The 12807-nt window shown below is 41.7% G+C and overlaps 1 protein-coding gene across 2 annotated transcripts in view; it reads left to right on the plus strand.

The window, feature by feature from the left end:
- USP32 (ubiquitin specific peptidase 32) overlaps positions 1-12807 on the plus strand; it is a 781032-nt gene that overhangs the window by 474598 nt on the left and 293627 nt on the right. For both annotated transcript variants that reach the window (XM_082245728.1, XM_082245729.1), the window contains one exon: positions 5892-6022. In XM_082245728.1, coding sequence (XP_082101854.1) covers positions 5892-6022 — 131 coding nt within the window. The remainder of the gene's footprint in view (positions 1-5891; positions 6023-12807) is intronic.

Consider the following 12807-nt stretch of genomic DNA (forward strand, 5'->3'; position numbering starts at 1 on the left):
ACTGTCACTCACACAGAGCAGCCGGTGGCATGTGTGTTCGGCAACTCCCTGTGTGACTACAGCTCAGGTGAGCCTGTGACTGCGCAGCTTGACCCAACCTAAAAAATCTAGGCCATCGACAGCTGCAATCATCTAGCTCTCTCAGTTTAGCGCATTGGGTTGGCGGCACCCCTCTCAACATGGTGCCTCCCCTGGTTTTGACCCTGAGTGGTGGGGTAGAGGGGAGAGCTGGAAAGACATGAGGGTAGTGGTGACAGCTGGAGGGAGGGAAAGGAGGAGGCAACCGGTGGAAATGACAGGTGGCAGGATGGGAGAAGGAGGCAGGGAGGGAAAGGGGAATCCCGCTGACAGCTGAAATATCAATGGTTGATAAGGGTGCAGCGGCTCGCTTCTTAACAACTGATAGTTGATGGCATTCTTTTTTTTAGATTTCAGCTGTAAGTGGGGGAATCTTGCTGAAAGAACTGAACCTGAAGGTGAATAATGATACTCGTGCAAATGCTTAGTATCAGCACTGGTATCGGTGCAACCCTAGCTGGAAAGGCACCTTTGGCAGATGACTAAAGCGTACAAAGCCACTGTCCATTGGAGTGCACTGGTATAGATAACCAGGTTGTTGTTTATTGAACATGAACATTCACTGATTTCTCTTGTGAGGTTTACTGTAGACGGTGAGAGGCTTTATTCTCAGAAATGCTTTTGCCATACTGTACATGTAGTAGTGGTATATACTAGGGATAGACCGATTATCGGCAAGGCCGATATGCACTTTCCCCGATATATCGGTATCGGCCCCGGAACTGGCTGATATTTTTGTGACATCATTCTGCCTTCTTAGGCCTCCTCCCTCGCCTTGGAAAGCCTTGTCTGGAGTGGAGACTAGTCTCGCGGGAGTGTATCACAGCCAGTACCAGTGAGCCAGCCAGTCAGCCAGCCACAGGCCCTGTACCAGCCAGCCAGCCACAGGCCCTGTACCAGCCAGCCACAGGAACTGTACCAGCCAGCCAGCCACCCACCTACCACAGGGTGCCACCCACCCACCACAGGGTGCCAGACAGCCAGCCATCCACCACAAGGTGCCAGCCAGCCACCCACCACAGGGTGTCAGCCAGCCACCCACCCACCACAGGGTGCCAGCAAGGCAGCCATTAGGTATTAAACAAAAATTAACATGTTCAGTACCAGATTTGTGTCAAAAATTGTCTTTATTTTTCAAAACTTTAAATGTACAAAATATCGGCCCATATCAGCCTATACCAGTGATGGCGAACCTATGGCACGCGTGCCACCGCTGGCACGCAGAGATCTCTCCCTGGGCACGCGAGCTATAGTTCTCTGAGCAGCTCCGGACACACAAAAGCTCCAGACACTTCACTGAGAGGAAATAGCGCCCAGTCTCCATGCACTGTCCCGGCACTGCCCTTCCTCCTCCAGATCACTCACAGCACTTTTACTCCGAGAACAACTCTTTGGAGAAAACACTGCGGGATCAAATCACAGACCCAGCAGGAAGGGCGGCCAATCACCTCCCCCAGCCGTGGGATGAACAGCCAATCAACTGGGCGGCCAATCACCTCCGTCGTCCAGGGAATAAACAGCCAATCGACTAGCGTGGGAGGAGAAGTGAGTGTTTGTTTGCCCGGAGGTTGCCGAATGCACCCGCTTCAATCCATTGGGGAGAAAGCCCAGAGATGAGTTCAGAACTGCTGGGAATGAGCTGCGCCATGTGACCGTGTTCTGTGCTATGGGCGTTTGCTATGGGTGTGTGGGCAGAGGGAGCATGATGGGCTACATGAGTGTCACTGCACCACTGCCGTATCCCAACAGAGGGGGGAGTGCGTGGTGAGCTGCAGAGCGGGGACCAGATGTGTGATGGAGAGGAAAGTGTGCCATGAGCTGTATGGAGTGTGGGATGCATTGTGAGTAGGTGTGCTATGAGTTACATGATGATGTGTAATGTGTAGCTCACTGATGTGATGTAGCCGGACAACAAAGTTGTGAGCTGAAGGGCAATACATATTATGTACTAGAAGTTTACAGTGTGATTGAGTTGTGCGATGTGCTATATGGTGGTGTGCTGCATGGCGATGGATGTTGGCACTTTGAAATAAATAAGTTGGTTTTGTGTCGCAGTTTGGGCACTCTGGCTCAAAAAGGTTCGCCATCACTGGCCTATACCGATACGTTGTGACCAAAATATCGGCATCGGCCCTGAAAAAACCATATCGGTCTATCCCTAGTATATACCCTTTAACATTTGCACAGATCATCAAACCTTAGCATGTATGTTCTTCCACTAAACTGCAGCTCTTTGGCATTTGATTGATGTAGTAAGGTAAAGGGTGGACAGGATTCTGTGGTCTCTTGTTCCAATAATTTTTATTGAAAAAAAAGATTTTTAAGCAAACAAAGAGGTACGAAATCGTATGAAAACAGATTACTCAAAAGGTGTTACAGTGGAAATTGTCAAAATTGACATATTCTGGTTACAATATAACTATACCGTATAGGATTCTGTGGTCTCTTACCAAAAGTAGTAGATCTTTGGTATTTTCTTCCTGTGGCTTCTGTTTTTTTTATTTTCTCAAAATGTAAATTTGATCATTTTAAAAACGACATTTTAATCTTGCCTTAGTTGTTGGTGCAGTTGTATGCAGAGCTATTTCTTTTGTCTGTTCTTGCATATGATATATCTTTCTAGGATAAGATTTTGGTCATGGACAAGAGCACCATATTAATTAAGGGATTAGGCAATGTAGGTCCTTATTTCTTTTAACACTGACTTTAAAGAATGTCTAGAGATCTGATTTTTTCATTAAAATTGCTGTGTGCCAAGCTCATATCTTTCTTTCTCTGAAGTATATTTTATAATTGTGTGTGCTTGCTCAGTAAGGTGATTGTTCCTCAAGAAGAATCTTTAATCAGAGATTTTCAGTTTTGTTTGAAATCCACTGTAATCTGCAGGGTAAACATTTATTGAATTAGTGCCCAATTTTTACTGGTATTTTTGGGGGGCATCTCTGGGCAGCAGCATGAGTTAAATACTTGTTTAGTCTAGGGGTAGAGAAACTAGCTATAATACCTACTTTATATCTCACTTCAGCTGCCTTTTTGGGGCAATCCCCCAAAGCTACTTCTCTTCGTTGCTCTGCTGGTTGCAGGCTTTCTGATATTGTATGTGAGGGTGGTGAGGGCCTATCCCCATTTCAGTTCAGCTTTGGAGAAAAAGTATGTTTTTTTTTTCTTTCAGTGTGTGCATATATTGAGATTTTATTGCTGTATTTACCTTAAAGTATATTTTATGAGACTTTTAAATGCTTGCTGCTCCATAATTTTGTTGTATTTAAAGTATATGTAAACCTTCACCTTGTAAAACAACCCATTCAGTTTAAAATAGAAATGAAAAGAAAAATGTTAGTGTATAGATGTAAAAAAATATTATAAATACCTTTTTTTCCCCCCTCTCTTTTATTTTATAAGTAATCGCATAATCTCTGTTCTCAGCTGCATAAGGAATTCTCGGCACAGCCAGAAAACTGACCAGGCCATGCTCTCATCCCAAGTGTGGTCTATTCTGAGTATTGACTTTATTAACAACCTTCAGCCATAATTCTCTTCTCTCTGGCCATGCTGGCACAATGTGCAGTCATAGACTTGTATAGCGCCATCTGTCAATTAATGGCTGGAGCCAACCCCTTTCGGAATTCCCATCGTAAATGGCTTGTGTTGGTGCCTGGGCTTTCTGAGGAGGGTTTGGAAAAGGCTACTGAGGTTTGTTTAAGGATGTGATAAGCACGACTGATAGGCTTATTCAATTTAAGCTTATTCATCATCTTCATTACACTCCAGCTGGATTGGCTGGCATTGGTTTTGGGTCTGCTGCCGCTAGTACCTGTTGTGGACTTGGGGGTGCGGTTCTCTTCCACATGTTTTGGGTTTGCCCTGTAACGTCTAATTTTTGGTGGGATCTATTTCTCTTCTTTGAGACTACCCATAATCTTCCAGTGCCTTGGACCCCAGAAGTTGGGCTTTTAGGTATTTTGAATGAATTTGTTCCTGGGACTCATGCTCGTATCCTGCTCCGCATGCTTTTGTTTTATGCGCATAAATTGAATTTGGTTAATGCTGATTTACCTAAGTTTAAATTGATTTACAAGGGTCGGTCATGTTCTAAGAAGTTTACCCAAAGTATGGCAGACTCGAAGTCTTTTTGGGGGGACGTTTCCTTATCCCAACAGCTGTAATTGCTCTTGTAATACTTATTGTGTGAGGGGTTAGCATGATAGCGGGAAAGGGTGACCCCTTGGGGGGGTTCGTTACACAGAGAGATAGCCGAGGAGTAGTTGAAAACAACAGTCTATGGTTTATTCTTGCAATTTTCTTCTAACAAGTGCAAGCATCAAAAACAGCATAATTCAAACCAAACATAAAATAAACCCTGGCCACTGTGGGCGTCTACCTTCACACACCGGAACCTACCTAGGGAGTCTGTCCCAACCTACTGCTGGGCAGACACTGCTGGTCATACAGCAGACAACCAATGGTCCATTTGTTTTCTTTTCACACAGAAAAAGTCCATCACCTCACCTTCAGAAGTCTTTCAGCTGACTGCTCTCCTCAGCTCACACAGCTTCAGGAGGCAGCAATCAGTAGTCATCCTCTGGATAACATATAGAGGCCTTAATTGCCTCATCCTGAATAGCTGAAGCTTTTTCAACGTCCTTACACCTTTCTGGCTACCTCTGCAGCCGACACCCTATAGTAATTGGTGAATTTTCTAAACAAAGCAGAAATGTATCTCCCGTCTGTGACAACACCCACAGATTTACCTGACTTCCTGTCACAATTGTTTATTATTTTCATGGTCTTTAACTGTCTACAGTAGGTTGATTATTTTCTGTGCATATCTATGGAGGATTTTATTGCACGCGCGTGTGTGTATTAGTGCGTTCTGGATTTGCATAATTTATTTTTTTTTAGACTCCTAGAACTGTCAACTACTTTTATTGTAGGGCTGTGTATAGTCCTCAGGATTTGTATTTTCATTGCTCCCCTTGGGTGCAGTACTCATGTCTGTTTTTTTTTTTTTTTTTGGTGGAGGATGCGGGCAATTACTCATGTCTGTTTTATGCAAGATTTGTAATTGTTTGCCCTTCCTTAATAGTCCATTTTGTATGTATATGCAAAAACTTAAATGCAGTGCCTTGAAAAAGTATTCATATCCCTTGAAAATTTGCATATTTTTATCATGTTGCAACCAAAAATGTAGGTGCCTTGACTGAAAAAGGGTGGAGAAACTTTCATTGCCTGAACAATACTCCAATCCATATTCCTTCTCAGCATGTATTGTCTACCCTATATGCTTCTATTACAGAATTTTGAAATCGTAAATGCTTAAAGTGGAATATACTCTCTGTCAACATTAACTATTTGTAATCCTTATGCTGCTAGTATTAGTAGATAGAAAGGTATAATATACTTATTTATTTTAATTTTTGTTTTCACTTTTCTTCGGTTACTTCCTGATTTCTGGCCTAGGGCAAAATTATATCATACATCCCAAGAGTATTCATGGGCATGTTTTCATCAGGGGGCTTTCCATGCTAAGAAAACCTCCAGTCTGCATACCTAAGCTAAGGGGAGATGGATTCCTGAAAATAAATGCTACATGAATCATCTGCCCTTACTAGAAATGCTAGGGTGTGTTTTTCAAAGTGATTTCTCAACAGAATTGTAATGGAAACATAGATGAATGGGGGAGTTTGCTTTGATTATGAAAAATGAATTAAATAGGGTTTTCTGTGCTCACATTAAGTTCAGTTCTGTTTTAAGGTGTAAGCTAAAATCAAAAGTAATCGTTTATACTGACTTTTTTTCCATTTTAAATGCAGTGACTGATGTGGAATTGAAAAGGCTGAAAGATGCTTTCAAACGGACATGCGGAGGTCCTTCTTATTACATGAGTCAGCAATGCTTCATCAGGGAAGTTCTAGGAGATGGAGTTCCTCCAAAAGTTGCAGAGGTAATACATTTCATTACTCTCATATTTTCTAGCTTCAGATAAAAAGCAATTCTTTCATTTACTCGCAGAAAGCTTATTATACAACATGAAATCTTTTTGCTTTTTAGCCATACAATAATGCCACAGAGAGTACCCATATGCAGGCATTTATGAAAATGGCATTAGGTGTTCCTAATTACCTTATGTTTTGGGCAAACCTGAATTCCTTAGCTATTCAATGTGTGCAGACTCTATACCAGTGTTTCTCAACTCCGGTCCTCAGGGCACACTAACGGGTCAGGTTTGCAAGAAGACTGAAATACATCACAGGTGATAAAATTTGCTGCTCAGTGATTGCAGTATTCTAGTCTGCATCTCCCCAAGGTAATACTTAAAATCTGGCCTGTTAGTGTGCCCTGAGGAACGGAGTTGAGAAACACTGCTCTATACCATTGGTCTCCCCCTTCACAAGGTGCTTAATACTGTGTTCTTTAAAGCAGAGGCCTCCAACCCCCAGGCTTGTTAGTGGCTGGGCCAAGCTGCAGACGAGCAAGGCTTTATTTGTATTTGCAGCACACTACCTCCACCTTTCCCGTCAGCATATTGCCTCCTCATCCCATTTCAGACAGACATCCCCTGCTGTCCATAAACTGGTACTGCAGACCGCCAAACTAAATGCTGATGTGCTGTGTTTCATTTTGGACCATTTACACTGCAGCACCCAATGTGTTATGTATGAAGAAAGGGGAAAATCTTAGTGATGGAAATCATGTCCAACTATGTAAGTACATGTTAGCCTGGCCTGTCTGTGTCTGCTGTTGTGGGGAGGAGGAGGGAGGTTAGTAATACTAAGGCTGGGGCTCTGCACTGGTGGGGTTACACGTCCTAGCATTCCCTGTATGGCAGTTTATATAGCTGAATAAACTCCTCCAAAAAGACTACAAGTACCAGGATGCTTTTATTTGGCAGTATTCATAGTTGAGCAGGCTCCTCCAGGAAGACTATGTGTCCCAGCATTCCCTTCAAACAGTATACTTAGCTAAGTACTGTCCTCCAGGAGGACATTCCCCGCCAGGCAGTGATTTCCCACTAGGACTACTACAAGTTCCAGCATGCTTTGCTTAGCAGTATACATAGTTCAGCAGGATCCTCCAGGAGGACTACATGTCCCAGCATTCCCTTCAGGCAGTATACTTAGGTGAGTGAACTCCTCCGAGAGGAGGCCATAGCGATATCTGTGTTGCACGCATAGAGGTTTGGCTGCATAAGGGACTCCCATGGAGGCCATATTGGTGAGCAGGTGTCAAATGGGCTGAAACCTCATACAACCCCCCCCAGCTTACCACTTCGTAGATGTGATGGCTGCACTGGCTTTCTTTTTTAGGCTTTATTTCTTTTTCTTCACCTGGTGATCTAGCCTGTAATGTATTTTTTATATCTCCTTTTTTATATTCTAGTTCTGTTTATAGTATTGGTTTAATATTCTTGGCTGTTTAGTTGTAAATTGTGCTGTGTTGTACTGCTATATAGTTGTTTTCAAATCTATGGGTGGTCGCTCCTATTATGAATCTGATCATTTTTTTTAATTGCTTCTTAGGCTATTCTGTTGTGCAGTGAATTTTTTACTTCCCTAACAATCTAAAACAAACATTTTGATCATTTGTCCCTGGAGTTTTTCTGTATTCCCTACAAACCATCCAAGATATTGCTCAAATAAATAGAAATTCATGCAGTATATCCTCTGTGGATTTTTGCAAATGCTTTCTTTATGTTTTTATAGATGTTTTAATTGAATTCATTTATCTCACAAGCACATTGAATATGATTTTTGTCATAAGTCCTTCCGCATCCAGGGGAGCTGAAGAGAATTCGCAATAAGGATGGTTATTTTTTTTAGTCAAATTTTTTTCAATATCTCTTGAAGAGCTTGATATTATTGCTATTATTGCCTAGTGAAATATCAATACAGGGTATATGGGATTTTGTAGGCATTATATCAAAAAACACATAAATATCTTCCATAAAAGTTACAATGTTTTATTTGCACATAGATAAAAGCATCAAATAAAAAGACTGGTTATCAGTAGCTTTGCTCATCTCTCATAGATACCACTTTAGCAATAAACTTTAAATCTCACTTTAAATGTAGTTATGTCCATGAAGATGTCCATGCGGTTTGCCCAACACTTTTTAAACCGATCTCCATAAGGGTCAAAGCAGCCAGACCGGTGCTGCTGGTCAGGACTCCTGATTGTGCCCGCCATCACTGTGTTGCGTTCATGTCCTTGTGTACGCACTTGTCCAGGCGTTCTACTGTTCCACAGGCTGGAATATTTGTATCTGTATATAGACTGGACATTGCTTGGACATCTTCACAGATATTTACATTTCATTAATAAGTGGTATCTGTGATAGATGGGCAATGTAACTATTATAGCATATATTCTTTTTATTTGATGTTTTTTTCTATGTACAAATAAAAACTTTTATAGAAGCAATTTTTTGTGTTTTTTGCTATAGTAATATAGTTTTTTGATATTTTTGAAACGCTGAATTGATATGACTCCTAGGGATGCTGGCACTCATTCAGACCTAAGTCACACCTCATCATTTTAGATGCATGCCTAGTGAAATATGTTTTTTTTTTTTCTTCCAGTTTTTCTCCACTTGACACATGATAATATGATGATTATGTTTATTAAATAATTGCTTGGCTTTGAGACAGCATAGCCATTATGGTTATGAAGAGTTGGCTAAAACTCTCTACTAACATATTCTCACACTTAAGTAAACCTATCCTGGGAGAAATTCAAGGGGGTGTCATTACTGGTCTCTGGATAAAAATGCCAGTGACCTTGCTGTATATGTTCTTTATAAATGTGTTGCAACTAGAAGAGTAATTTCTTGCCTCTGTATTACTAGAAAATGTTAAAGTAAAAGTCCACCCTAACACTGAAATCTCTAGAAAAAGACTAACCTGTCTAGCCCTGTAAAGAGAAAATAGCTATACATACTTTTTTTTTTTTAAGCCGGTCTGGTCTCTAGCGGCGGAAGCTGTGCACAGGAGACAGCCAACAATGGCTGGGAAGTGATGTCACCCATAGGGTTACTATGGGGCTTCCGTTGTCGGCTGCCTCTTCTGCACCCGTCCCCACAGCGAAGCCACAGCTACCAGCTCAGCATGGGACTGGCAGCTGTACATATCTTCAAAAAGGTATGTATAGCGATTTATTCTTTACAAGGCTAGATAGGTTAGATCGTGAATGAGGAAGTCCGCAATGTCAACCTGCAAATTTCTCTCATGACAGGTTTTTTCTTTTCTTTTTTTTTCTTTTAAGGACAGCGGCCAAAGATCAGCCCTTCTGCCTCAGTGTTCAGGGTGCTTTCAGACAGATGGGGGCTGACTGTACATGTACAACCTGACCAGTTATACAGCAACCGCCACTGTTTGCATGTAGCCACACACACAGTGGTTACCTGTGGCTAAGGACCAATGTCTGAGTTCGAAGGTAGCTGATCGTATTTGGCTCGGTCATCTGTCTGTAACCAAAGCTAACTGCCTACATGCGAACAGCGGTGGCCTCTGTCAGCCTGCCTTTAGTTTAAATAGGCTGAGCAGCCCCTGCTAATCGCATGCCCTAGTCATTGCAGCCACAAGAAGCTGCTGATTCCTGCTGCTGGAATTCGATAGCCGCATGTAACCAGCCATGTGAATGTGGCCTAAGATCCGGTTCAGACTGGTGCAACTTGGGGTCTGACTTGTGAGAGCACAAGTCGCATGACATGTCAAATTCAACGTTTCCCTATGAGAGCCGTCCTAAAGGAATTGTAAAGCCAAAAGGTTTTTTTATTTTAATGCATTCTATGCATTAAAATAAAAAACCTTCTGTGTGTAGCAGCCACCCTCGGCCCCACTAGCATTTACCTGAGGTCCCTCTCTGTCCAGCAATGTCCACGAGTATCTCAGCCGTCCGAGATTCTCTATCCTCTATTGGCTCCCACTGCTGTCAATCAAAGTCAGTTAGCCAATCAGGAGAGAGGGGGGGGGGTTGGGGCCCTGTGACTGAATAATGAATGTGACTCGGCTCGGGTGCCCCCACAGCAAGCTGCTTGCTGTAGGGTCACTGAACAAGAGGGAGGGGCCAGGAGAGCCGAAGAAGGACCCGAGAAGAGAAGGATCCGGGCCACTCTGTGCAAATCCACTGCAACAGAGCAGGTAAGTATAACATGTTTGTTATTTTTATAGGAAAAAAAAACGAGACTTTACTATCGATTTAACTGATCCGACAAAAGTCTCTCCAACTTTAGAAAAGGTTGCTGCACTAATTTAGTCCGACTTTTATATGACTTCAATGCCATAGAGTATAAAAAGTTACATTAAAGTAAAGCTTCACCCAAAAGGAATTTGGCCCTCTCCCACCGCGGGGCTATTCACATGGCTCAGTCGGGAACAGGCTTTACTACCGGTTTCCCTTACCCGAGATGGCGGCGGCAGAACCCGAAGACACTCCTGGTTTCGTGGACAGATAAGTGTCCTAATATTAAAAGTCAGCAGCTACAGTATTTGTACTTTTTCTGAAGGAGCCTGGAGCTCCTCTTTTTAAGTCGGATCCAAGACGGACTTATTTGCAGGGCTAAGTTAGATCCCAAGCCACACAACTTTCAGGTCGAAGCAGTGTGAACCCGGGCTAAGACGTGTAAACATTTTGTGAAAAGAGTGGAATAAATTGCGCTCAACACTTAACACAACCAAAAAGTGCTTGTGTGCATAAATATGTGAATAAATGATTATAAATAAATAAATATATACAAAATCCTAAATGTGAAAGGTCCTTGGTAAATAAATATCAACAGTCTTTAAAGTGCCCAGTGCAATACAGAACTCTCAGCAATGACTGAAAATCACTCCAACTTCAAGTGAGGGACCTCCACCTTAAGAAACTTTTCTCCACCCAGTGCTCGGGGTAAATACTTCTTACCAAAGCTGATGGACCCCTTAATTACAGGGGGTCTAAAACAGCGTAGATGGTCCACAAATGCCTCCAAGCTATCCTTCAGGTCCCTTGATATAAGACTCAGCTCGCATAAGGAACTCCAAGTATTTCAGGATATTTTTGTGGGGAGAAAGATAAGGAAACTCCGATAGTGTAGTATGTTCTGGTAATTAGGGTTTATTAATGAAATTGCACTTACTCAAAACATTAGAATCAAACGCCTTCATGCAGTAAATGCAGCATGGGTTCGGTGTACGGGACGCTCCTAAGCTTCTGCGTATCACCAACCCGAAACTCCACGGTCTCACGTTCCCGACGCACGTTTCGTCAGACGCGCTGACGTCATCAGGGGATCATGTGACCGTACGTTTCCATTCACAATAAATAGAGGTATCTAGCTGACAACATCCAATCGCTGGCCGGCGGTTTCAGAACCGCCCATTCCTTTCGGGATGCTAGGTTCACTCCCATGCCCGGAAGTGCTCCGCGGCCATTTCTTATTTGGGCAAATCGCCAGTGATTTACTATAACAAGCCCGAATAGACAATCGGCAGTATTATACTAATACAAAAAAGGAAAAAAGGGGAGGGTCCGATTGCCATACTAAAGATTGAAGGAATAATTGGATGCCAATCAATGTATAACAAATTAAGGCGATGGGATGCTGTTTACAATAAATGAATGTTGTATATAGATATAATACCCTCAATGCGATATTAATACCATACTACATAGACTATATTTTAATAAAATCTTAAAAAATATTAAATAATAATAAATAAAATTTATTGGTTTAAACATATCCCTAAAAATATTAATGTGTAGTAAAAATTCATTAAAAATTATTAAAAAATATATATTTTATTCATATTAATATTAATATTGGTATGGAAAGATAAAGTGCACTATATATTCCTATAATTTGTGAAATTGCTCAAAGGTATGTTTTTACAAGTATTTTATAAAGTATTTGAAATTACATTTTTTAAAAATTGGAAATATAACAATTTAGGTCGATGTCAATATTCATACCTGACGGCTGTAAAGTCTGCATTTTGTAGATCCATTGGGTCTCATTCATTGAGATCTTTTTAGTCATGTTTCCCCCTCTCCAATGGCGATCTACTCTGTCAATACCACAAAAGGTCATCTGAGATGGATCCTTATTGTGATATAGACGGAAATGGTTGGAAAGGCTATGCTTGGGAAAGCCTCTCCTAACATTTCCTACATGCTCATTGATCCGGATAGAAAGCTCTCGTGTGGTCCTGCCTATATATTGTAATCCACATGGACAACTTATCAAGTAAGTCACATGTGTAGATCTGCATGAAATGAGCTTTTTGATTGCAAATTGTTGTCCTGTGACTTTCGACTGGAAACTGGTAATTTTCCTAGGGTTTTTTCTTGTCATAAGGCAGGCATTGCACCTACCACAAGGAAAAAAACCCTTTACATCCAGAAAGGTCGGTTTGTTTTTTGGGGGGTCAGGTATATTTGGTGCCAGCATATGTCTCAAATTTGGGGCCTTCCTGTAAATAAAATGCGGTCTTTCAGGGAGGACTTTATTCAGAGTTTTGTCTTTCAATAAAATCGACCAGTGCTTACGCACAATTGCTTCAACCTGTTTATAATTCCTGCTAAAATCTGTTAAAAACGCTAATTCCCCTTTTGTCTCTGCTTCCTTCTTTTTAGTTTTCAGTAACTCACTCCTAGGCATCCGATGTACCTGGTCTCTAATTTTAGTAACCTCTTCTTGTTTGTAGCCCTTTTCTACAAATCTTTGTGTCAATAAATTAGATTGGGCTAAAA

This window comes from Pelophylax lessonae (assembly GCF_965119305.1).
Source record: "Pelophylax lessonae genome assembly, chromosome: 2".
NCBI lineage: Eukaryota > Metazoa > Chordata > Amphibia > Anura > Ranidae > Pelophylax > Pelophylax lessonae.